Source organism: Ostrinia nubilalis, chromosome 17 (assembly GCF_963855985.1).
Source record: "Ostrinia nubilalis chromosome 17, ilOstNubi1.1, whole genome shotgun sequence".
Taxonomy (NCBI): Eukaryota; Metazoa; Arthropoda; class Insecta; order Lepidoptera; family Crambidae; genus Ostrinia; species Ostrinia nubilalis.
The window spans coordinates 39669-66958 of NC_087104.1; the positions used below are offsets into that span (position 1 = coordinate 39669).

At 46.3% G+C, this 27290-nt stretch overlaps 3 protein-coding genes across 3 annotated transcripts in view; 2 read left to right on the forward strand and 1 right to left on the reverse strand.

Annotated features, from left to right (window-relative positions):
* The window catches only part of LOC135079791 (guanine nucleotide-binding protein subunit beta-5), a 434210-nt gene that overhangs the window by 12139 nt on the left and 394781 nt on the right, over window positions 1–27290 (forward strand). The window lies entirely within an intron of this gene.
* On the reverse strand, window positions 125–23511 carry LOC135080169 (endoplasmic reticulum metallopeptidase 1-like; the record flags this gene model as incomplete). Its single annotated transcript, XM_063974851.1, has 16 exons — window positions 23411–23511; window positions 21864–22079; window positions 20853–21000; window positions 18839–18958; window positions 6555–6711; window positions 5662–5764; window positions 4476–4596; window positions 3631–3750; window positions 2847–3032; window positions 2012–2263; window positions 1641–1826; window positions 1438–1571; window positions 1237–1329; window positions 920–1127; window positions 617–838; window positions 125–285 (listed from the first exon to the last, which is right to left on the reverse strand). Coding segments are annotated over exons 1-16 (2430 nt in total), but the record flags the coding sequence as incomplete, so codon positions are not given.
* Window positions 23644–27004, forward strand: LOC135080170 (enhancer of mRNA-decapping protein 3). Its single transcript, XM_063974852.1, has 6 exons — window positions 23644–23927; window positions 24069–24217; window positions 24475–24618; window positions 24880–25100; window positions 25532–26111; window positions 26775–27004. Exons 1-6 carry the CDS (start codon window positions 23773–23775, stop codon window positions 27002–27004), a joined length of 1479 nt encoding a protein of 492 aa, XP_063830922.1. The 5' UTR covers window positions 23644–23772.

Consider the following 27290-nt stretch of genomic DNA (forward strand, 5'->3'; position numbering starts at 1 on the left):
GCAGCGCGCGCAGCAGCGCCTCGTGCGCCGGCGCGCGCGCCCCGCCCATGTCGTGCCCCGCCACCGACAGCGCCGCCACCGGCCCGCCGCCCGCCGCCGCCGGCAGCTGCACGTGCAGCGCCAGGCTCCAGGGCCGCTCCCGCGGGGCGCGCGCCGTGTGCAGCGCCAGGAAGTACGTGCGGCGCGCGCCCCACGGCGCCGCCTCGCGCAGCGGCGCCAGCGCGCTGCTCCACACCACGCGCCCGCCCGCCGCCGGCGACACGATCACCACCACGTGGCTCGGCCCTGCGGGGACCCGGAGCTCGGAGCTCGTTTATTTGTAGTGACCGACCGAAACATGTTATTTTGCCGAAACCGAAGGTTCGGTTTCATTGTAATTTCGGCCGAAACCGAACCTTTTATAGAATAAAAAAACAGTCCTTAAAAAGTCGAAAAAATGTTAGTCAAATAAATTATTTGACGATACATTTCGACGGGAAACGACGTCTTTCGTGAGAAAATTATATCTGTACACGGTATAAAACGATGTCGCTCCCGTCGTCCGCGAGCTAAGATTTCGTGCGGTTTTCGGCAGGAGATAGAGCGATTCGAGAGGAAGATGCATGACGTGACTCACCGGTGATGTTGAGCCGCAGCTCGTGGAGCTCGGGCGCGAGGCGGACGCGCGTGGCGTGCAACTCGGTGCGCGCGTAGGGCCGGGCGGGCGGCGGCGCGGGCGCGGGCAGCCAGTGCGCGCGCGGCACCAGCGCCAGCACGGGCAGGCAGTAGGCGGCGCCGCAGTACGGGTGCCGCTCGCAGTCCGCCGCTGGCGTGGGCCGCGCCGCGCGCATCTCCGGCACTGCGGGCGAGCGAGCCGTCACGGAAGAATGAACTAGACGGATCGAAGCGTCACAGACCCGAAGGGCGCTTCGACACTCACCGACGTCGTCGACCGTGTGGGGCGTGTTGGGGTCGAGGTCGGGCATCCAGTACAGGTGGTCGGTGCGCGGGCCGCCGGCGCCGTGCTCGGTCCTGGTGACGTGGAAGATCATGAAGCGCTGCGGCCGCTCGGCGCTGTAGGGCGCGCCCAGCGGCGTCAGCAGCACCAGCGCCGCCGTCAGCGCCGTCACCGCCCACATGCCCGCCGCCTGCCGACACGACCGCGACGATCGCGGATGAGAAGCGATTCGAATATCGGATCATAATTTTACCACTCCGCGTCAGTATATCTAGCGAACGAATAAATAAATCACAGACCATTTTCTTCACACCTCTAGCCGCCACCACGAAGGGAAACATCCAGCTGCACGCCGCCAGGACGAGCGTCGACACTATCGTCGCCAGCGCCACCTGGAACACATCGGCGGGATCCCGATTTGATTTCGATCGGTATCACCGAGGAGTCGCATTCGAGGCGACCGTTCGGGAAACGATCGGAAGGAGCGGCGCGACACTCACGTCGGGCGGCACGGGCGAGGAGCCGGCGCGGCCCATGATGGGCACGAACATGGCCAGCGAGCCCAGCGCCAGGTAGCACGTCTGCAGCAGCGGCAGCGCCGCGCCCGCCGCCCACCAGCACGCGCGCGCCCGCCCTGCAACAAGCGCGCGTCAGCCGGGCGGGCGGGCCCGAGCCCCGAGCCGCCCGCCCGCCCCGCACGTACCGCCGGCGCGCAGCAGCGTCGCGGCCAGGTCCGCCAGCGTGGGCAGCAGCACCCACATGAAGGGCACGAAGCCCGAGCGCAGCCGCAGCAGCGCGCACAGCAGCAGCAGCGCCGCCCACAGCGCCGCGCCCGCGTCGCCCGCCGCGCGCGCGCCCCACCAGCCGCGCTCCCACGCCGCGCGCCCGCCTGCGGGGGAACGCGCCAGGGGTTAACGCTTCGTCGTTTCGTTTCGGCCGGATTCTGTCTTATCTGAAGTGAACGATTACGCTCGGACGATTCGGGTTCAAGAAGCCCCGAAACGTCAGCGGGTGTTGCATTAAAAAATAGCATGCGTCCTAAAAATATCTAACGAGGAAAAACGATGCACTCGCCTGAGCGATTCGCCAAGTACGCGGCGGTGGCGAGCGCCGGCAGCGCGTAGAGCGGCGCCAGCAGCCAGCCGCGCGAGTAGCAGCTGAGGCGCGCGCCCGCCGCGTGCAGCGCCGCCGCCACCGCCACCGCCGCGCCCGCGCCGCCCGCCGCCGCCAGCAGCGCGCGCCCGCAGCACCGCGCCACCAGCGCCCACCAGTCGCGCGCGCGCACGTACACTGCAACAAGCGTCCCGTCAGCCCGCGCCGCCGCACCTATACCGCACAACTATACCACAAAATATAACAGAAGGTAAACTCGTGTATGTACCTAGCTATGCATACCTGCGCTCGGCCGTCGCGCTAGGGTTGTCTTGTCGTGTGTTGCGTTTATTTCGTTATGATAGAAAAATGTAACTCTTAATACTATAGAAGAAAGATAATAACAGATATCCACGTATAATTATGTATCTAGTTACGTTATTATAGTAATAGTTTGCAAACAAATACACGAGAAGGAAGTAGTATGTAGTTGAGTGGTTGACACTATTATCCAATAATTCCTAAAACCTCTTTAAAACACTTCTATTTTCCTAATAATTGAGTTGGCTTTCAATTTGTGAACGTTAAACGAACTATTGAAATACAAATAAATACCTTTCTCACCTCCCGGAATCAACTGGTAGTTTAAAAAACGAAAATTTAGTTCTTAATGTTGAGTGTAAGCAACCATCTACTTAACAAATGTTATAATACCCCTTTTTTGTTGTTCATTCATTTTCGCACAAACTATGTATGCGTGGCTCGAGCGCGCTTAGTATGGAGTTTACCTTCTGTTAAATTTTGTGACTATACGCACGCTGCGCGCGGGCCGCGCCGGCCGCCAGCCGCAGCCGCAGCAGCAGCAGCGCCAGCGCGCCGGCCGCCAGCGCCAGCGCCAGCGGCGCGCGCGCCGACACCACCACCCAGCCCAGCACGTCGAAGAACACCGGCTGGCGCGACATGCGGTCCACCTCCGACTCCAGGCTCTCGCTGGCCAGCAGCCCTGCGGACGAGGCGGCGATGAGTGTGCGTCGTGGCGTGCGGGACACGAAGACGGGTCCGTGGCCGAGTCCCCCTGTGTTCGACGCACCCGTGGTCGACGCCCCCGGTCAGATAGAAGCAATTTTTAATCAAATGTACAGTCAGTCACAAAAATATTTATAAACGAATAAATATTTATACTGATCTTATAAATAAATGTTTAATATTATTTTACCATAGTGATACCTAAAAATATAATAGGTTTTATTTTAACCTATCATATTTATCATAGGTTTTATTTACCTATAATAACATGTAAATCGTTTTACCTAATCCAAATAATTGTAACAATCAGTCTTTAAAATAACTCTACTCTCTCTACATTTAACTAACTACAAATAAAAGTTTTAATTATAAAAGTTTTAAGTATTTTTAACAAAAAATTAAATACATCATTTTAAATAGCGTCAAACATGCATGGTTTTCGTTGACTGTACTTAGTGCAAAAGCCGAAAAAAATATGATATTAAATTTATTTAAAGCGGGAGCTTCAACCACGGGTGCGTCGAATACTGGGGGACTCGGCCACGGACCCGTCTGACACACACGCTGGTACCGACCGTGCGCGAGCGCCAGCACGTTGTCGCCGGTGCGCTGCAGCGCGGCGCGCGGCACGCGCTCGGCCGTGTCGAGGCGCGTGTGGTACACGTACCCGTTGGCGCTCCACGCCAGGTCCACACCTGCACGCGATCGATTAACATATTTTATTAAGTTATTTTTGATATGGCGGCCGCCCGCGACTTCGTACGCGTGGATCCCGTTTTACCCTCTTACGGGTAGTTTCGTAAAATCCGTTCTTAGTGAGCGCCTACGTTCTAAAAGAAACCCCCATGCAAAATTTTGATTAGGTACGCCGACATACAGTAGGTACATACATTTTAAAATGGTGCCTATAGTAGGTACTTCAATTACAGGTTTTACATGTTTTATTATGATTCATTATCATAAAATAATAATAAATAAATCTTTATTTAAGCAAGAAGTATCTACAAAAAACGGAATGACAGTCGAACAGAACTATTCTTTAATGTATTTTTGGATTGTAATATTAACCTTTATAACAACTGCTCAAGGCAAAGATATCTGTCGTCTATAAAATTCTTAGTATTGATGTTTGTTTTCCATGTGGGTAATATAAATAAATATAAAAACGTGGCACATTTACGTTCTTTCGAAATCGCAGGTAATAAAAATATTATTTCAGCCGTGAAATCAATAAAAATCTTTTAACAATAGCTGACAGACTTTTGTCCCACAAATAAAAACCTTATTTTCTGACTTCTGTTTAGGATTCCGAACTAAAAGTCACAAACTAAAATAAATAAAGAGCACTTTTATACGTTCTTACAGATTTTTCATTTTAATTTGACTACTCCTGCCACTGCTGCACTACTAAATACGTTACCAGAGAGGCGACCGAAATCGCGGAAAATGCGGAAATCCGTGTCCGCGGGGATCAGCCCGCTCTCGAACAGCTCCTGCGCCAGCGACGACGCGAACGGGTGCGGCACCGCGCCCGCGTACACCTGCCGCACACACGTGAGGGTCACTCCGGGGCCGCGGGGTCGGGACTAGGGTTGCCATGTTTGGCTTTTTAGGGACTTGTCCGGCCTGTCCGGCTTTTTATTTGGTTGCCGCGCCAGGCGAAAGTCGAGCCACAGAATCATATGAAGCGCACGCATCAGGATGTTGGATAGTAACCGATGACTGACACTAATTTTGTGATTTTGGACCTGGCAACCCTAGTCGGGACACATGCACAGAATAAATAACCAACAGAAGGATTACTCCGCAAGCCGATTTAAATAAATGCGAGTCTTGCTACCACGCGATACAGTGTAATTCAGCTCGCACAGCATTACGTAGCTACCTACAATTTTATTCACCTACAAGTTTTGTCTCTGAACTCTTCTTACGCTGTTAGGGTTGCTTGCTTTGCTGTCTAATGAAAAAATAGAATTAATCTACTTAGGTATTTGTAATAAGGTACGTATGTAGGTAAGTATTAATTACTGTTATTCTACCTTTGTAAAAAATAACATTTCAAATATACCAACTTAGGATAAAAAGTACTTATTTTAATACAATGTCTTCATTCATACCTATTTTAACATAAGACGAATAAATTAAACATACCTACTATTACAGAAGAAAGAATGACATACCTACCTACTTACTACCTACGCAAACACGAAACGGCTTCATCCTAGACCGAGAGGAGTCACCCGAAAATCATGTTTGTATTTGGCTTTGCGCAAACTTACTTTAATGTTACTCAGTGCACTTTTGCAACAATTTATTTTTTCCTGAATATTTTTCCTAAAATAACTAGCTTAAAAAAGAGCTAGCCGTAAATTTGGTGTCCCGCTGTTACGCTTCCGTTTCATTCACAGGGGCAGGCGTCATAAATTGTATTCAAAAGAAATTATTTATTAAGACAAAACATCAAGTCCCGACGGGCGCGCGCGTGACACTCGACTGATATGATACCCGCCGGCGGGGCGCTTCGCTGTAGGTAAATAACGGATGTACCGCGCGGAGTGAGCCAGGCCTGACACACGTCAGCCCGCCGCGGGCCTCCCGGGACCCACCTCCACGATCCAGGGGTCATGCGGGCCGGCCTGGAACAGCACCTCCCGCCCGCCCGCGCCGCACGCCTCGATGTTGATGAACGCGCGCACACTTTTAGCCCATCTGCAGACAACAACGTGCACTTTTACTGCTTCGAACTACTATACAGGGTGGAATTTTGTAATGCCACCTGGAGGGAAAGTACTCTTAATATTGTAGATAGAAAATTTTACTCAAAGAAAACATTCCTTAATTTTTGAAAACAAAGAGAACTCCATTCAAAGATTTTTGAAAATTTTACGAAAATTCACTATCATACCATACAATTTTTAGTAAATAAATAAAATCATTTAAGATTTCATGGTTTTCCTTTCATTTAATTTATCAAGTTTGTTAGAGAGATTTCATCCATGAACTTGACCCTAACGATCGATGCAATAAAAATACAGGGTGTAATTTTTAACAAATTTTAGTTGGTTCGATTCCCGGGTGTGGCATGCAAATTTATGGAAATCTTTGAATGCAATTCTATTTCTTTTCAAAAATAAAGAAATGTTTTCTTTGAGTAAAATTTTCTATCTACATTATTAAGAGTACTTTCCCTCCAGGTGGCATTACAAAATTCCACCCTGTATAATAAACAGGTTATTGTTTGTAGAACATATCGGTCGCTCACTAGATGGACATAAATTCTTATCAGCATGCCTTTATTCATTTATGAACGATTAACGTCACGCGCAAGTGATCCCCTTTAATTAGATCATCGTTTAACAGTGGAACTGGAAGGACATCAGATATAGTGCCAATTGCGAAGTTCCGCACGCGTGGGCTGGTCTAATGCGTTTACGTAACATGCACCGACCAGCTCATCTTGCACTTGTAGTCAGTAGAGCAACGGATGCAAAGTACGGACCGGTGCTGCGTGATGAAGGCGTGCGAGGCCTGCATGATGTTCTCCTCGGCGCCGTTGAACAGGAACACGGCGGAGTGGCGCAGCGGGCGCGGCGCGGCGGCCAGCGCGCGCAGCGTCTCCAGCAGCACCGCGCAGCCCGCGCCGTCGTCGCTCGCGCCTGAATATTCAAACGTCAAATACTTAGGCTGACTTGCACCGGCTGACTTTAACGCTAACTATAACAATAAACATGTTGACACCACCAATCAATTGACGTACTTTTTAAAACTGGCAAAACGAAACTCTCCCATAGATTTTGTATGGCACTACAAGCAAGTGACGTCACTATTTTGTTAACTCAAATAAACTACTTTTTTCAATTACAATGCTACCAAAAATCGTAATTTACAGGTAATTTAAAATTAACTAAATAAGTTTTTTCGGCCAGAATGAAGTGTCTTTTTAGAAAAGTTGTGATTTCGAATTATTGAGGAATGGTGTCAAATTGTCTATTAACTGGTATGGAGTTTGACAGATTTTTGACGTTTGTCAAAGTTAAAATAAGATGGTGCAACCACTGTTTGGTTTGCAACCATTGGCGGAATAGTGTGCCCTCAGTGGCGAAAAAACGCAAGTTCATCGCCATAAACCAAAGAAGAAGAAGAGCTCATGAACTCGGCCTTAATATCCTTCTTGGCACATCGTCAGTTCATTCTGTTTTTATCAAAAAGATAAACTGAATGACGATTGTAAACGGAATTTCTGGTCTTTTATTATACGGTTATGATAGGTACTCAAACAGACGTTAACCCTTCATTTGGCAAGACACAAATTGTTTGATTTTTTCAATAAAATCTATTTAGACCTAATTGTTACTATCAAATAAAGTTAAGAAAAATAATAAAAAAAATATTTGGTTGGTATTTTCGCGAAAAACGATTGTTGCTTATTTACCACATTGCCAAATAGAGGTACTTAAATATAACATTGAGATATATTATAGAATTATTTTTTTTATATGAAAATCATAAAAAAAATCAATCGTATTTCACATTATATGCATTAAACTATTTTTTGGCCATTTTCGCAAAGTCGACAACGACCTTTTTCTCCAACATTTGATAGATGACGCATGTCATCATACTTCACGATCAATATGCCGAGCCAAGGTTGCCTTTTTATTTTCTCTTTAGCTTCTGAAACTGGTATGTTACCGTTATCTGCTATAGTTGTTGACTTCAACGCAAGAAAAATGTGTTTATCATTTAAATCAGTTCAGCGGTATAAGCTTGAAGACAGACAACACAGAGACAGACAGCAAATTCTTCCTCTCTCCAAAATGATGTGCCCGACAGGGTCCATAATTGCATCAAAAGTAATTGTATACCATCTCTATAACATTATTCATGTAATACATGATTGATTTATTGGGTATTGACACTTTTTTGTATTAACAAAAAGATAAACCTATTTTGTTAGATGTTTGGCACTGATGCTTCTAGGCAACATCGAGGTTCGGAAGCATGTCATATATTAGAAAACACAGTTTCTACGCCAAATATTGCTTTATATGATTAGTTTGATTTATTATGAATAAAATTTAGACAAAACAAAAACAATTAGAGATGATAAAATAATATAAAATCATAAAACTTCCGTCTTTATTATTCTCATTGCGCGTCATCTTGGCGTCTGACAGAAATATGAATATGAAATCACTCAAAACTCAGTCGACGACCGATTTACTAGTGTTTTGCTGAACTAAGCTTCGTAACAAAATCGAATGATTTGCACAAAACTTATTATTTGGTACTGTAGAAATATTCAAAGTGGTTGTTGCTTAAAAGCATCACTGCCAAATGAAGGGTTAATAACGTGGAACGACGTTCTAAACACAATGGACTGTTTAACTTTACTATTGCTGTCTATGGCTTATCTGAAGATAAGTGGGCATACAAAACACGAAAACAATGATAGTGCTTTACTTTATACTAATTGTCTTGTGGGACATTTTCGTGATTATTAATAAATAAACAGGGCAAACTAAATAAAACTGTTTAATAAAATAATCAAATTTGACAATTGCGGTTTGCTGTAATAGTCATAAAAACTAAATTACTATATCATAGCAAACCACACGTTTTGTAAGTAGGTACTTCTTAGTGCTCAAATTATCCGAGTATTCGTAGACGAGTTAGTAGGGAATTTAGTGCAAGAACCCCTCCACTTTGGTATAGAAGGCTCATTTTTGCAACAGTCGTTCTTTGGGTGCTCCTGAGTAGATTTCCGTCGGTAGACATCGGTAGCCCCCCCTGTGGTAGCAGGGGGAGGGGGGGCAAGTTTCCTTCTGCCGCGCTTCACTCTAAGGCCCATATCTTCAAAACTATGAGTATTAGGGCAAGTGTGGTATCATTTTCAGATAATTAAAGGATGGCGAATTCATTTCTAGACCAAACATTTTGCCTTTTCATACAAAAAAATAGAAATATTGAGCAAAATTCACAAAAACCAAAAAGTATTTTTTTAAATAAACGTCGTTTACTTTTAAACTACTGGAGATAATCTAATAAAAAAAATATGTCCTGAAAGCTACATTTGTCAGGATTATAAATATATATCATTGTATGGTACTTTTTTCGCAAAAAGTTGGTGAAAAAAATTTTTTCTTCAGGACACAGCGGGCGAATTTTATTGCGCATCGGAAAAAAAGAATTATTTTATCCATGAATTCATACTATTTGGTTCATAAGCAAGTAAGGATTATTATTTTAGAATTTATTTAGAGTTGCTGGCACATCAATCTACCATGATTAGTATTTTTTCTTCAATTGATTTTGAACTCTATGTGAGAGACATAAGGTTGAAAATAGCTTAAATACATTTTAATATTGAAAATATCATAAGAAGAAAGCACTAAATAAAGAACTTGAATTTGTCTAAACGTCTAATGATTATTATTATTTTAATTAACACTTATTTCTACATACTATTGTGCAATGATTTAATAGAAAGGTAAGTGTGAGGAAAATGAGGATTGACAATCATAGTACGGGAGATATTTTAGCACAAAGGCTACGGTTGTGATCATTTTAGTTTCTTTTTTCAGACAGCACCAGCTTCACCAGCACTACTTCTTGCACTCACATCTTAACATTTCCAGGCAAGCTACGGCAGCTACGGGCAAATCGGTCCATATAGTTAACTGTGGAAACTTAATTGGTTTATGTGTTTTCTTACTGCACCTAAATTAAATTATATTGTAACTGTATGTTTCCCAAAAAATAAATAAATAAATAAATAAATAGGCTCCATGTTGCTATCGACTCTGGTCCACCCCCAACTAGTCGGGTAAAGAGAAGACTGAGTCGTTTGTTTGCAACTGATCCTATACGCGAAGCCCTTGATATACAAAATTTTTAATAACTAGAAAAAATCCTAAGGATAAGATTACTGCCCTTGATATACTGCCAGAACAAAACAAAACCAATGGATTAATAAGATAAGTAGGAAAAAAACAGTGGATTGTACTAATAAATGGATAGATCTTGAACAAGAGACGACGAAAAGAGGACCAAAATCCCAACATAACAGCCTAATCTGGTTTACTGACAGCTCCAAGATGACCTTTTTAACGGTAACGGGCGTCTACTGAAACACTTCGAACACTGTGAACGCATAAGGAGGTTTGCTTCAGTGTTTCAAGCTGAATTCTACGCTATAATTATGTGTGCACTAAAGAACAAGGGCGTAAAAAACGCAATAATTACATCCTGAGCCACAGCCATGTCCATAATATGGCATGAGGTATGCTTTTAGATAAAGGTACTATCAGTTCCGACCCAATAGGTATGGTCTCTGACCCTTGTCTCGCTAAACTGTCGGCTCTCTCATTGCATTCGATCCGTGTATGTCCAGGTATTCCACATCAGGGACACTTTGTCATGCCTTCCGAGTTTGTTCATCTTTAAGATCTCAACGTTCACTGAGGCGATGGCTTTGGTTGAGTGCTGCCTGGCTGCGGCTCAGGATGTAAATATTGCGTTTTTTACACCCCTGTTCTTATATCCAAGAAGCACAGGGCTGAATGGGAAAGCTCCAACGATATAAGCCTCTCCAAATCATTCCTAAAGGGAAATACAAGGTCATGGAGAAAACTCATTAAGCGGAAATAAAAGGTAAGCCCAAGCAATTACGGGTACGCAAACTGGGCATTATGGAACGAACCACATATCCCACAAAATGGGCCTAACTACAGAAGACAGCTCTTGAGCATGTGGAATACATGTGGGGTCCATGAAACACTTAATACTGTAAGGATGGGTCTTCTTGGGTCAGCATATCCGGCATCAGAAGACTATTAGGTGACTTTCACTCAGATGCTTAATTTAGGATTTTTTTGGATGATAGGGAATAAAAAAGGAAGCATAAAGATCCTACTGGGTCGCTGTGGACTACGCTTAGGTGTGGCCCTACATAAGATAACCCAGACAGCTTTGTATCAGCATTGGCTACTGGCAGTATATTTAGGAGTTCGCGTAGGATCAGTTGCAATTGCAAGCAACCGACTCAGTCTTCCCTTTACCCGACTGGTTGGGGGTGGACCAGGGTTGATAGCAACATGGAGCCTACCTGGACCGATTTGCCCGTCGCTGCCGAGGCTTGCCTGGAAATGATGAGATGCAAGTGCAAGAAGTAGTGCAGAAGCTGGTGCTGTCTAAAAAAAACAACTAAAACGGTCACAGCCATAGCCTTTGTGCTAAAAATATCTCCCGTACTATGATTGTCAATCTCCATTTTCCTCACATTTACCATTCCGTTAAATCACTGGTACAATAGTATTTAGAAATAAAAGTGTTAATTGAAATAATAATAATCATTAGACGTTTAGACAAATTCAAGTTCTTTATTTAGTGCTTTCTTCTTATGATATTTTCAATATTAAAATGTTTTAAGCTATTTTCAACCTTATGTCTCTCACATAGAGTTCAAAATCAATTGAAGAAAAAATACTAATCATGGTAGATTGATGTGCCAGCAACTCTAAATAAATTCTAAAATAATAATCCTTACTTGCTTATGTACCAAATAGTATGAATTCATGGATAAAATAAATATTTTTTCCGATGCGCAATAAAATTCGCCCGCTGTGTCCTGAAGAAAAAATTTTTTTCACCAACTTTTTGCGAAAAAAGTACCATACAATGATATATATTTATAATCCTGACAAATGTAGCTTTCAGGACATATTTTTTTTATTAGATTATCTCCAGTGGTTTAAAAGTAAACGACGTTTATTTAAAAAAATACTTTTTGGTTTTTGTGAATTTTGCTCAATATTTCTATTTTTTTTGTATGAAAAGGCAAAATGTTTGTTCTAGAAATGAGTTCGCCGTCCTTTAATTATCTGAAAATGATACCACACTTGCCCTAATACTCATAGTTTTGAAGATATGGGTCTTAGAGTGAAGCGCGGCAGAAGGAAACTTGCCCCCCCTCCCCCTGCTACCACAGGGGGGGCTCCCGATGTCTACCGACGGAAATCCACTCAGGAGGACCCAAAGAACCACTGTTGCAAAAATGAGCCTTCTATACCAAAGTGGAGGGGTCTCCATACAAATCATTGCACTAAATTCCCTACTAAGTAGGGTGCAGTAGGATTCGTCGATGCGTCGGCCGCGCTGTGTTATCACAGGGCCGCGACAAAATTATTATACCTAAATAAGTTTTCAATATAATGAATACGAGTGGTGATGGAAAATATGAAAGGCACGTGCAGCAACGTTCCTAAATTAAAACTAAATGCTAAAAGGGAAGCATAAATTATTAGGGGTAGTACTCATCTTGTAGGTACTACAGTACAAGAACCGATTGATTTCTAATTATTCTACTCTGTTGGCGATATAAACAGAATAGTTTTTAGGACAGTGAATACACAACATTTATGTCCAATATAGAACGAACACGATCTTTAGTATGAGTCATTCGAGTCAATAACGTTTTAATTAATTATTTAGCGTCCAAGTTTATTTGCTAGCAATGATTAGGTACTTAATATGTAGTTTTAGAAGAAAACGAGATTAATGGTCAGACGTAGGTATACTGGAACGAACTAACGTCGTTAATTAATTGTCTTGACCAACATGCAATTGATTAAAGCCGGACATTATGTACCTATGAAAGAAGGTTAAGTATTATCAATATCATAGACCCGGTGTTACCATCCCCACAGCGGACGACAAGTGCAAGTAATTACAGTTGTTCCCACTAGCGGCTACATACGTCGGAGGTACGTGCGGGACTGCGGACTGCGATGAGGCTAGGCGTTTTAGCCATGGATACATTTCCAAGGCTTAGACCTTCATTCCTTTATTTGTATATAGCCTACAACCATCGGCCGTCAGTTCTGCGTACAATGTGCCCTGAACATTGCCACTTCAGCTTGCTAATCCATCGGGCTGTCAGCGAATTTAGTTCGTTTACGTATCTGATTCGATCTCTTCCATCAGACGATCGTTTGTTCGTTATATCTGACGGCCGATGGGGCAGCAAGGTTCTGGAGTGGAGGCCGCGTACCGGAAAACGCAGCGTGAGACGTCCACCAACAAGGTGGACCGACGACATCGTAAAGATAGCAGGAAGGCGCTGGTCGCAGGCCGCTACCAATCGGGCAACATGGAAGGCATTGGGGGAAGCCTATGTTCAGCAGTGGACCTATGGCTGAGATGATGACGATAACAAGTTGAGGGAATATGCCTTGCAGCGTAGCACCAAACACCAGTGTGACTATTGCAATCATATGCAATAGCACCTGAACAATACGTTGATACATAGCAAGCCTTAACCGTAGCTTTAGCCGTGGTTTGGACCTAAACGACGTATATAGCCTACCACGAATCACGCAACAGATTCATAGTGTCAATGTGTCATGCGATAACTTTCAATTTAGGCTCGTCGCGCGGCCGCGTCCGTGACCTCCCCGCCCAGTACCGCAATCGTACACAACATGTACCTATTGTAAAATACTTATTACTCGTATTCTATTGAAAATGCGATAAGAGTTTGAACAATGGGTTTGTAGTGGTTACAGGTATATAACAGCTATGTGTAGCTGACAATAAATGACTGAAAAATAACTCTACTGAGTCCTTAACTCCTTACCATTTTTAGGGTTCTATGTATACCTGAAATGCTATTAGAAATCGTTGCATCTGATCTTGTTTGTGCTTGGAGTCTCAGATTATACCTACACTTCGGAAATAACAAAGTCACGTACCTACCTAAGTAGGTAAGTACCTACTCTAAAATCGTAAAGGTCGTTGTAAAATTGTGGTGTAGGTTTACTTAATGGGGAACTTAATGTTAGGGCCACGCTCAGGGGTGGCGTGCGTGGTCACAGCCGACTGGCGCTAATCAATTAATTTTAAGCTCATAATTGAATCAATAAGTTATCGTATTATGTTAAGGGACGAACGGAACTTTTATAAACATATTTTTTCGTAGATATTAAGTATTTTTAGCTCATATAACCTGTTATTTTGAATTATAGACATTTGCAATAAAGTTTTTCGTATTCGGAAGGTGGTGTCCTCAGCGTCACGCAATCGGTCACCGACCCGCCATCCCCTAGTTGTCAACCGAGGTAGGGCATGCGGCGTGGCTTGTTTTTCCGCTGTGTCTTATGAGGGAAAAGCGCGCGTGAAACTGGAAACGAATCAGATGATTTTTTTTATTATCATTCCTGGAACGAACGGAGATTTTTCTGTTGAATTCCAATTGTAGCATTTTAGTGACATTTTGATGGCAATGTTGGCCAGCCAACCCGGGCGCAGCCGGCGGGCGCCAGCAATGGAACGTGGAACTAATATAATTGAAGGAGTACGCGCGGCGCCGATCAAGGCGATAGTTTTTAGAGCACCAACTACCTAATTGAAACAATCAGTAAATAATGATACCCATCGAAGTACCGACCGCGGTTCTTATGTTGCGCAATTGACTATGATAAGGGACATGGAACAGAGAAATTTGTAGGGAGTCAAGTCAAGTTTCGAGTGAGGCAGGTAGAACCCCGGGTGGTAGTTCTTATGTTGCGTCAATTACAGGCTTATGAATAACCTTGAAAAACATGTCATCTAATCCAAAAAGGGACGGACAGAAAAATACATTATACCTATCAGAGTAGATTACACATAGTTTTACAAGGCTTTTTATCAGGCTTTAAGTGATTGCAGTATGTGCCATAATACTGCAATAAAAATGTAGACATTACAGTCAAAATGTTAGTTGCAATAAATTGTACCTACAGTGCTACATTTCAGAGTAATGAATCATGTAGTAGAACCAATTTGGTGTTGCTAACAACTAAAACACATGAAGCTAAGAGGACGTTGGAAGTGATGTTATTAATATTGGCATAAAGTTGACTTTCTTTAGTGAAGATAATTACTTTGTTATTTTATTGGTTCTAAATTCTACGGCATGTAGGTAATTTGTTATAGATCTGATAAAATGTAATATTATTACAGGACAGGGACAGTGCATGCAATGGGGAAATAAAGCCGCACTTGTTAGTATAGAGTGAATTTGACTAACAATTTTTTACGTTTACCCATTTTCTTATTTGTGGTTTAGGTTTACAAAATATTACCGTGTACTGGTATTCTATTGTTGTCTTATAAGTATTTAGTTACGGACGACCCTGAGAAATACGAGGGTGGTCTGAAAAGTTTCCGACCTAACATAGATACAAGATTTTTTTTCTTAAAATTTATTTTTATTTTTCTTCATAGTCTCATCTACAGTAATTAGTCGGCGCCAAAACTCGGATTTATTGCGCCTAAACTGCGCCAACAGAGCATTGGAAATGTTCATTCGAACACGTCGTTGGTCTGACGTTAGCAAACGCGGCACCCAACGCGCGGACAGCTTTTTCATGCCTAAATCTTGATTTAATATGTGCCAAACACGTTCTTTGGACATTTTCATTGCCTCTGCTATCTCTCTCACTTTAATTCGGCGGTCGTCTAACACCATTTGGTGAACTTTAGCGATGTTATCGTCAGTAGTTACAGTTTTTGGACGTCCCGAACGTTCAACATCTCCCAAGCTCTTACGGCCACGTTTAAATTCGGCTGCCCAAAATTTTACTGTGGTAAATGACGGTGAAGAGTCCCCGTACACAGAATCTAACTCATCTTTGATTTGCGTAGGGGTATTCCCTTTCAAAAACAAATATTTTGTGACAGCTCGATACTCGATTTTTTCCATTTTCACAAAAATACTCACATCGACTCACTCAAACGACTTTCAAATAAAAACCGCGCGTCAAAAATGGCTGAAACTTTGAAGTGTTACTGTCAAAAGATGCACAATTACATTCCCTGACTTTAATTGATGTGTGCTGCCATCTTCACGTTGAGGTCGGAAACTTTTCAGACCACCCTCGTATACCTACTTAATGTTGGTAATCTGCGCGTGAAAAGATTTTAACGACTGTAAGAAGACGCGCGTTTGAGGCTTAATGTCATTGGCGTGTCTAGGGCAATTTTTCCGTGGGGGCCTGGCGATGACGATTAGTTATTGTTAACTTAAGTTTTTTAAAGTTATCTTCGATGCCCAACGTGTCTGTCAAAGATCTGGTCGATGGGGTGGGAACTAGAACGGTCTGGGGTGCTCACGACACGACAGCCAGTTTAGACAAAATGGATACTAAGTACTCTAGCGGAAAACGCAGCGTGTGACGTCCACCCACAAGGTGGACCGACGACCTGATAAAGGTAGCAGGAAGGCGCTGGATGCAGGCCGTTACCAACTGTGCGATGTGGAAGTCATTGGGGGAGGAGGCCTATGTATAGCTGTGGACGTCCTGTGGCTGAAATGATGATGATGATACTATTCTGCACGTCGCGGCACCTGTACTGCAGGCGACGACTGCGGCGCGGCACTCACCGGGGCTGTCGGGCACGGTGTCGAAGTGGCAGTTGAGCAGCAGCGCGGCGCCGGGCGCACCACGCGCTGCACGTCGCGGCACCTGTACTGCAGGCGACGACTGCGGCGCGGCACTCACCGGGGCTGTCGGGCACGGTGTCGAAGTGGCAGTTGAGCAGCAGCGCGGCGCCGGGCGCACCACGCGCTGCACGTCGCGGCACCTGTACTGCAGGCGACGACTGCGGCGCGGCACTCACCGGGGCTGTCGGGCACGGTGTCGAAGTGGCAGTTGAGCAGCAGCGCGGCGCCGGGCGCACCACGCGCTGCACGTCGCGGCACCTGTACTGCAGGCGACGACTGCGGCGCGGCACTCACCGGGGCTGTCGGGCACGGTGTCGAAGTGGCAGTTGAGCAGCAGCGCGGCGCCGGGCGCACCACGCGCTGCACGTCGCGGCACCTGTACTGCAGGCGACGACTGCGGCGCGGCACTCACCGGGGCTGTCGGGCACGGTGTCGAAGTGGCAGTTGAGCAGCAGCGCGGCGCCGGGCGCACCACGCGCTGCACGTCGCGGCACCTGTACTGCAGGCGACGACTGCGGCGCGGCACTCACCGGGGCTGTCGGGCACGGTGTCGAAGTGGCAGTTGAGCAGCAGCGCGGCGCCGGGCGCACCACGCGCTGCACGTCGCGGCACCTGTACTGCAGGCGACGACTGCGGCGCGGCACTCACCGGGGCTGTCGGGCACGGTGTCGAAGTGGCAGTTGAGCAGCAGCGCGGCGCCGGGCGCACCACGCGCTGCACGTCGCGGCACCTGTACTGCAGGCGACGACTGCGGCGCGGCACTCACCGGGGCTGTCGGGCACGGTGTCGAAGTGGCAGTTGAGCAGCAGCGCGGCGCCGGGCGCACCACGCGCTGCACGTCGCGGCACCTGTACTGCAGGCGACGACTGCGGCGCGGCACTCACCGGGGCTGTCGGGCACGGTGTCGAAGTGGCAGTTGAGCAGCAGCGCGGCGCCGGGCGCACCACGCGCTGCACGTCGCGGCACCTGTACTGCAGGCGACGACTGCGGCGCGGCACTCACCGGGGCTGTCGGGCACGGTGTCGAAGTGGCAGTTGAGCAGCAGCGCGGCGCCGGGCGCACCACGCGCTGCACGTCGCGGCACCTGTACTGCAGGCGACGACTGCGGCGCGGCACTCACCGGGGCTGTCGGGCACGGTGTCGAAGTGGCAGTTGAGCAGCAGCGCGGCGCCGGGCGCACCACGCGCTGCACGTCGCGGCACCTGTACTGCAGGCGACGACTGCGGCGCGGCACTCACCGGGGCTGTCGGGCACGGTGTCGAAGTGGCAGTTGAGCAGCAGCGCGGCGCCGGGCGCACCACGCGCTGCACGTCGCGGCACCTGTACTGCAGGCGACGACTGCGGCGCGGCACTCACCGGGGCTGTCGGGCACGGTGTCGAAGTGGCAGTTGAGCAGCAGCGCGGCGCCGGGCGCACCACGCGCTGCACGTCGCGGCACCTGTACTGCAGGCGACGACTGCGGCGCGGCACTCACCGGGGCTGTCGGGCACGGTGTCGAAGTGGCAGTTGAGCAGCAGCGCGGCGCCGGGCGCACCACGCGCTGCACGTCGCGGCACCTGTACTGCAGGCGACGACTGCGGCGCGGCACTCACCGGGGCTGTCGGGCACGGTGTCGAAGTGGCAGTTGAGCAGCAGCGCGGCGCCGGGCGCACCACGCGCTGCACGTCGCGGCACCTGTACTGCAGGCGACGACTGCGGCGCGGCACTCACCGGGGCTGTCGGGCACGGTGTCGAAGTGGCAGTTGAGCAGCAGCGCGGCGCCGGGCGCACCACGCGCTGCACGTCGCGGCACCTGTACTGCAGGCGACGACTGCGGCGCGGCACTCACCGGGGCTGTCGGGCACGGTGTCGAAGTGGCAGTTGAGCAGCAGCGCGGCGCCGGGCGCACCACGCGCTGCACGTCGCGGCACCTGTACTGCAGGCGACGACTGCGGCGCGGCACTCACCGGGGCTGTCGGGCACGGTGTCGAAGTGGCAGTTGAGCAGCAGCGCGGCGCCGGGCGCACCACGCGCTGCACGTCGCGGCACCTGTACTGCAGGCGACGACTGCGGCGCGGCACTCACCGGGGCTGTCGGGCACGGTGTCGAAGTGGCAGTTGAGCAGCAGCGCGGCGCCGGGCGCACCACGCGCTGCACGTCGCGGCACCTGTACTGCAGGCGACGACTGCGGCGCGGCACTCACCGGGGCTGTCGGGCACGGTGTCGAAGTGGCAGTTGAGCAGCAGCGCGGCGCCGGGCGCACCACGCGCTGCACGTCGCGGCACCTGTACTGCAGGCGACGACTGCGGCGCGGCACTCACCGGGGCTGTCGGGCACGGTGTCGAAGTGGCAGTTGAGCAGCAGCGCGGCGCCGGGCGCGCCCCCCGCGCCGCGAACGCGCGCCACCACGCTCTGCACGTCGCGGTACACGTTGTTCATGCCTGCGCACGTCGTTAATATTATGAGTGAGTACATTAAAAAAAATGACAATGCAAAAAAATAAGTAATTAAAAATATTTTTCAACCTAGGTGACAATAATGATACTATTTAGAGAAGTGGCCAAGAAAAAATTAAACTACACATTTAGTTAAGTTGATACCTTGAAACAGGTAATTTTATTTACTTCTGTGTTTTTATTATGTATGTACTTAGTTACCTATAAGTTCGTTCGTTCGTTTCAGCCAAATTAATGACGTCCACTGCAGGGCAAATAGCTCGTAGAGACGATGGCCGTTGGGGCAGAAAAGTTCTCAAGTGGTGACCACGGGCTGGAAGACGTAGTGTAGGCAGGCCTCTTACTAGGTGGACCGCCGATCTGGTGAAGGTCGCGGGAAGAGCTTGGATGCGGGCAGAGCGGGACCGTTCATTGTAAAAAACCTTGGGGGAGGCCTTTGTCCAGCAATGGACGTCATTTGGCTCGTAGTAGCCATAGTACAAGCTTTGCTTAGATTGCACAGTATGTTATGAGACTGTATAATCGGACATTCTCATTTATTTGATGAACCGTATAGAGCTCAGTTATACAAACATGATAGTAAAACTCCCGTTTGAAAATTCCACGTAGTTTTCGCGGTATAAATATTCAAAGTTACCTATTTTTTTACTTCAAAATTATGCAAAAATATTCTCACTCGTTAACTAATAACATTTAATTCAGAATTGTTATAATACTTCATAGAGCTCTTAAAACTACACGTAATAAGCGTATTAAGTGCTTCGTAAACGCATTCAGTTAATTAGGAAAAATGATTTTAGTGATTTTTGTTTTTATTTTTTTTCTCAATTACACCTTAATATATGCAAACATTTTTAATTGCAAGATATAGTCTGATATTTAATCTAATTGTATAAAAAAAATCAGCTTTAAATTCCGTGATATATTTGAGGAAAATCAAATTGAAAATATGCGCCATATAGAATTGTAAATTTCCCATCACTTTTTAATAGCAATATTTCTTTTGGATGTTTAAATATCATCCAGCTCGATTGTACCAAATTATTTTATTGACATTCGATTTACATAGGTTTCAAATCAATGAGAAAATTATTAAAGGTAGGCTAAATTCGACTTCCTAGATTTGTTTACATACTTTTTTAGTTAGTTACTTACATACAACTTAAGTTAATATAAGAGTGTTAAAAAAGAAAAAAGACTCGACTTGAGAACCTCCTCCTTTTTTTGAAGTCGGTTAAAAACAATGTGAATGTGACTTTTTAGAACCTTCAACACTATGCACATAACAGGCGGGATTTGAAACTTTTTAGACATGAATTATTCCTTCCAAAATTGTCGACCCTAGACGCGTAAAAATTTATTAAGACATTTTATGTTTTTTCTCAAATACATATATCACGGAGTTTAAAGCTGATTTTATTAATACAATTAGATTAAATATCAGACTATATCTTGCAATTAAAAATGTTTGCATATATTAAGGTATAATTGAGAAAAAAAATAAAAACAAAAATCACTAAAATCATTTTTCCTAATTAACTGAATGCGTTTACGAAGCACTTAATACGCTTATTACGTGTAGTTTTAAGAGCTCTATGAAGTATTATAACAATTCTGAATTAAATGTTATTAGTTAACGAGTGAGAATATTTTTGCATAGTTTTGAAGTAAAAAAATAGGTAACTTTGAATATTTATACCGCGAAAACTACGTGGAATTTTCAAACGGGAGTTTTACTATCATGTTTGTATAACTGAGCTCTATACGGTTCATCAAAGCAATGAGAATGTCCGATTATACAGTCCCATAACACACTGTGGATTGGGACTAGAGATGCAGTGTACAATGTATTATTATTATTTAGTTCTATCCCGCTTACCATCGAAGAATGACAGCGAAAAGGCGCCACTGGCGCGATGCAAGTCGATCTCGACGTGGTTGTGCGGCGACGCGGCGCGCGCGATGTCCTTGAGCGCCTCCACCAGCACGCGCACGGCCGCCACCTCGTTCTCGTAGCTGCCCGCCACCTGCGAGCACGACCGAGTTACATCCAGGGCCCAGTGGCGGCGTAGCATGGGTTGGCACCCGGGGCGATCACACCCCCCCCCCCCCCTCCCCCCCCCCCCCCCCCCCCCCCCCCCCGTCATTAGTCCCAAGGTACCCCCAGAATTGTGGGCCTACCGATTAGAGACAATCGCATAACCCCCCCCCCCCCCCCCCGTATTATTTCAAAGTCAAAATTTCTTTATTTGTTTAGACTAATATATATGTTACGGTCAAAGTGATAAATGTGAAAATTATGAATAATCGCCGGTTATTATGAATAATTACCGCATGATTTGGTAAATGTGATTAATATGAGGTCATTTATGTGTGTATAAAACTAAAACCTATTTATCACTTTAAATCAAAACATTATGTTATAGGCATCATGGAAAAGTAATAGTATGCAAGAAACATTCCAAACTCATTATGCCAAATTATATTAATATATGATATCAAAACGTTCAAAAGTTTGGCTGTACACGAACACGTACACAAGATGTTGTTCTCTTTTATGAAATTTGTTAGTACTAAGGTTGAATTATTAAATAATCACTGTTAAATGTGATTAATTTATCACTTTCACTGCGACTGTCGGGAATTATTCATAATAACCGGTTATTATTAATAATTTTTAATTTATCACATTAACCGTAACATATAGTTCTTACAAATCGTCATTCTTATTATACGTTATTATGTCATAGACCGCAGACTTGTCATGCAGATGCGCCAGTGAGTACTAATCTGCGCGACTTGTGTCACCCCCTGATGCTTGCCCCCCCTTACGGCGCTACTGCCGGGGCCACGCGCTCGGCTCGCCGCGCGCCGCTCGCTCGAGACATACCCGGGGGCCGATGGCCGTGAGGTTGACGAGGTGCTCGTGCGCCAGCTCGGCGATGAAGCGCTCGGGCGGCGCGCCGCGCTGCAGCGGCTCGGGCAGCGCCAGGTCGATGAGCGCCACGCCCGCCAGCGCCAGCAGCGCCGCCGCCAGCGCCGCCGCCAGCACGCGCGGCGTCACCGGCGCGGGGACCACCACGTTCTCTTTTATGTACTCCTGAACCTGCAGAAACACCACCGTACTGGTCTGACTGGCATACAAAATTTGGCAACTCTGGCCAAAAGACAATGCCGGAAATTGGCGTCTTTTTTTTTTCGCGCGGCCATCGACCAAACCTTGTTTTTTGATTACAAAATAGTGTAATAAACCAAACTTACTATGACATGTATACCTCTAAACTCAGTCTGAACTGAGTTACGAGCAATAGAAGTTTAATGATTTTACATACTAGATTTGCTTTTTGCGGGTAAGTTTTGTAAGAAATTGAAACAAAATAGTGACATTGTATGTGTAAACAAACAATACCATCCATTTAAGGCTCCAGACTCAGTATGGAGCAGAATCAGCGCAATAAAAAAATAGCGCAATATTTTGTTGCAATTTCTTACAAAACTTGCGCGCAAAAAGCAAATCTAGTATGTAAAATCATCAAACTTCTAATGCTCGTAACTCAGTTCAGACTGAGTTTAGAGGTATACATGCTGTAGTAAGTTTGGTTTATTACACTATTTTGTAATCAAAAAACAAAGTTTGGTCGATGGCCGCGCGAAAAAAAAAAGACGCCACCTTCCATACAAAATCTGGCATTGCCATTTGGCCAGAGTTTGTGCTGTGAAATATGCACCTCACCGATAAAAATCTGGTGATACACATGAGGGGTCATCACAAGTTCTTTCTAAACACTAAACAGAAACCTATCAAACGCCAGTAACTTTTCAACAAATAGGTATGTACTAAAATCTAGAAACAGCAGTTTCAAATTGGAATAATGTAGTATCTAATAATGTATCTAACAAGAAAATTGACAACCCTTTAATAATTTTACTATCTTCTATACTTTTTACTGAACAAAAACTTAGATTAATAAAGCTTTATTAATCTAAGAACAAAAATAGTTTTGCTCAATTTTTATTCGGTAAACAGTTTTTAGTTTTCGCTACACTTGAATTTTTGTTTTTGATTACTTACAGTATTTAAATATTATATAATCAAGTACAATAAAATAAATTATAAAATAAACAATAAGTATTGTAGTAAACTTTCAGTCAGTCAGTACAGTCTTGTCAAATTCTTATTGTAAGAAAATATTATTCCACAAAATAAAATTTTATTTGATCTTGTAAAATTATCACATAATTTACTCATACAACCTTAATGCACTCATAAATTTTAAATATACTGGAATACTTTAGTTTTAGTTGAGATTACATAGTTTTTCAATCAGGCAAAGCTAATTGGTTGAAAATTAAGAAAATCATCGAAGATGAATTACATAAAAAATTGCTAATGAATTACCTCAGTACTCTTGTACATGAAATTAAAGAACGACTTACCATATCAATATTTTCTGTTTTAAAATTTTCTCGTTTTCTTAGATTTTCTTCTAATTTTTGGAAAATTCGTACACACAAGTGCCCTTCTGAAATCCTAACCACAGACTAAAAAATAATGAAAAAACAGCATAGATTAAAAATGCTCACAAGTTTGACGGGTCCGCTCCGCCATTCATTCGTTCGATAATGTCACATTTTGACAATGATTCAATCATTCGTTCGTTTCGTTCTGTCAGTGTCAGTCACGTTTATTCTGTATTTCTGTAATTTCTAAGTAATTGTTTGCAAATAGAATTTCTATTATTTAGATCGCTGTTAAATATATTTAGAAGTCTGAGTATATCGTAAATGCAACTATAAACATGGCGAAGTGGATAGGTTACGCAGTTTCTGTCAACTGTGGTGAGCCTCTGGGTTGTTATCAAGGAACTATTTTAGAGGCAGATGGAAACACAATTACCCTCACAAAAGCATTTAGAAATGGTTTTCCTTATCCCAAAGCGCAAGTGACTCTCAAGTAAGTTAGTTTTTATTTATTGTGTCATTTAAAAACTGTAGTATTCATTATGTATTCATATTGTGGCAGATGCATGGGATGTTGCAAGATATTTATAGATACGTGTAGTTTTATGTTGGGCACATAATTATTTATGTGTAGTGCTGCTGACATTCGGGACCTGAAGATCATCGAAACGCGGCCGGAGCCTGCTGAACCGACCCACAGCACGGTAGCAGTCACTAAAAGTAATAAGAAAGGTCAACGAGCTACTGTTTGTGAGAATTTGCAAGCTAATCCTACAAATTCAGGTAGGTATTTTATTCCTACCCTGCATGGTATAATTATAATATAGATTTTTAGATATGTTTGTGCCACATTCTTCTTACTAAATTAGTTTGAGTAATTGCAAGTTTGTAACCGTGTCCTGGGACATCTGTAACTGTAAAATCAGTCCACTTTTTATTAAAAGAATTTGCCTAATAGGAACTTTAATATTATATGCTTCACTTTGCTGCCATTTTGAAAGTTTATCATGTAGCTTTAGATGCGAGTCCACTTGGCACAGGGCACCAGTTCTGCCTGAGCGTGGCGCCGAGCAGCAGCCGCGCGCAGACGGCGCGCGCGGGCGGCTCGGCGCCGGCGCCGGCGCGCAGCAAGCCCATCGAGATACAGGGGAACCGCAATAATAACAAGAACAATACCCATGCAGGTTGGTTTAACACTATCACAACCTTTATTACCTATAGATAATATTGCTGAAAGAATCGGGCTATAGGCCTTTTTTTCTGAATTAAATTAATTTTTCATAGACATTAGCTATCTATTCTATTCTCTGATAATCTACTTTAATAAAAAAAAAATTCTCAATTACTTACTATTCCTTCTGACTTAAAATGATTACAAGTGACACTTGGAACCAAATCTTTTCCATAACAGAACGGGCACTGTAGGTAGGAAACTTCCTGCGCAGGTAGCTACGGCAACTCGGGCACGACGCCGAAGGGGCGCGGCGGCGGCGGCGGCGCGTACGAGAAGGCGCGGCGCCGCAACGAGGCGTGCTTCGGCGAGGCCGCATCGCCCGCCATCGACGACGACTTCGACTTCGAGGGCAACCTGGCGCTGTTCGACAAGCGCGCGCTCTGGGAGAGCATGAGGAACTCCAAGCCGGACCTCGTGCGTCAGGCGGACGAGGTGAGCCCCGCGCTCGGAACCGGCCCGTCGGCTGAATGTTTCGCGGCGTGTGTCAATGACAGTGTAATATTTGACAGATGACCAACCTTTACGCGATCACAACTAGGTATTGAAGTTGCGAAATCTACTATATAAAAATAAGTCGGGTTTTCCTCCCTGACGCTATAACTCTAGAACGCACGAACCGATTTCCACGGTTTTGCATTCGTTGGAAAGGTCTCGGGCTCCGTGAGGTTTATAGCAAAGAAAATTCGGGAAAAGGGGGTAAAACAGGATCCACGCGTACGAAGTCGCGGGCGGCCGCTAGTAATTTTATAGAATTTGAACTAATCGGTACTCGTTTACCTCATCACGGCCGATATTCATGAACATCGAAAACTTAATCGTTACTTAAACTGAGGACTGACAATCGATCCGTGGGCAACCGGCAGGCGGGCAAGCTGCGGCACGACGAGAACGTGCTGGGCGGCGGCGGAGGCGCGAGCGCGCGGCGCGCCATCCGCGTGCCCGACGAGCTGCGCGGGCCGCTGGACTACGTGACCGACGACGCCGTGCTGGTGCCGGCCGTGGCGCCCGCGCTGCGCCGCCGCCTGTGGGACGGGCTGGAGCGCCTGGGGCTGGGCGACAGCGCGCGCACGCTGCTGGCGCGCGGCGCCGCCGACGTGTGCCTGCGGCTGGTGGGCGGCGGCCGGCGCCTCGACCCGCGCAACGCGCACCAGACGCCGGTGGTGGCGCTGCTGGCCGCGCCCGCCGCGCCCGGCGCCGCCGCGGCCGCGCGCTGCCTGCGCCTGCTGCACTCGCACGGCGCGCGCGTGGCGCTGCACGTGGCGGGCGAGGGCGCGTGCCGCGAGCTGGACGCGGAGCTGGCGGCGCTGGCGCTGAGCGGCGTGCGGGCGTGCGCGCTGGACGCGCTGCCCAGCCCCGACCTGGTGCTGCTGGCGCTGCCGGGCGCGGGCGCCGCCGCCGCGCTGGCCTGGGCGCGCGCCGCCCGCGCCGCCACCGTGGCCGTCGGTCAGTACCACCCTTATTCCGACTCGCTAGCTAAAATCGCTTATCCCAACTAATATTATAAATGCGAAAGTAACTCTGTCTGTCTGTCTGTCTGTTACGCTTTCCCGCTTTAACCTCGCAACCGATTTTGATGAAATTTGGCATAGAGATAGTTTGAGTCCCGGGAAAGAACATAGGATAGTTTTTATCCCGGTTTTTGAAACAGGGACGCGCGCGATAAAGTTTTTCTGTGACAGACAAAATTCCACGCGGGCGAAGCCGCGGGCGGAAAGCTAGTTTTCATATAAACTTATGAACGAATCTTAAAAAATATTAATAATACCTTACATAAAGCATGATTTAAATTCTCATACTTCTTCAGCTTTGGTGTTTTTGCTAATAAGTATGTGAAGATAAATTCCCTATTATTTCTTTCTTAGTCGTGATGACATGTCAAGGTCCACGCTCTCACTTTCATCTGTGATCTGTTTATCCTGAATGAGATGTGTTCAAAACCGACCGACAGGTCGTTTCAAATCAAACAAACAAAACAACTTGCGCTTTTTTCTCAAAGCGCTGCCTTCTTTTCATTCGGTGTTCCCCTTAGACCCTCCTGCCCTGGATCCATGCTTTTTTGTCTGAGATTAAAATAAAATAATGAAGTAACCGCGGCGCTCCCCGCAGAGCCGCCCGAGGCGGGCTGGGAGGCTGCGGGCGTGCGCTGCCGCGCGGCGGTGCAGGCGCTGCTGCCGGCGGCGCTGGGCGCGGGGCTGGGCCGCGTGTACCTGGTGGACGTGGCGCCGCCGCCGCCGCTGTTCCGCGAGCAGCGCGTGGCCTACCGCCCGCCCTTCGGCGCGCAGCCCGTGCTGGCGCTGCACGTGGCCGACCACGCCGACGCCGAGCCCGCGCCCTGACCGCCCGCCGGGCCCCGGGGGACGTCGCCGACGACGATTCCGAACTGAAGCGCTGCTTTTGTTGAGACAGAAAGAGGCGCGATTTCGACGCGGATCCCGCGATGGAACACTAAATAATGTTTGGTTACTGGTTACACAACAAAAGTGACCACCGAACGCTTTGGTTATGAGGAACAAAATGTTGTGTAAATGAAACAAATAATTCTGTAGTGAGCTAGACTTAGTTTGGTTATAGTTGACACTTAGTTCGGTGGTCACTTTTGTTGTGTAAGCAGTAACCGAACAT

Excerpts from the sequence above, each read along its gene's own strand:
- LOC135080170 (XM_063974852.1), top strand. The coding sequence starts at position 23,773 with ATGGCGAAGTGGATAGGTTACGCAGTTTCTGTCAACTGTGGTGAGCCT. Across the intron at positions 23,928-24,068 it reads AAAGCGCAAGTGACTCTCAA|TGCTGCTGACATTCGGGACC; the intron begins GTAAGTTAGTTT and ends ATTTATGTGTAG. Across the intron at positions 26,112-26,774 it reads CGCCGCCACCGTGGCCGTCG|AGCCGCCCGAGGCGGGCTGG; the intron begins GTCAGTACCACC and ends CGCTCCCCGCAG.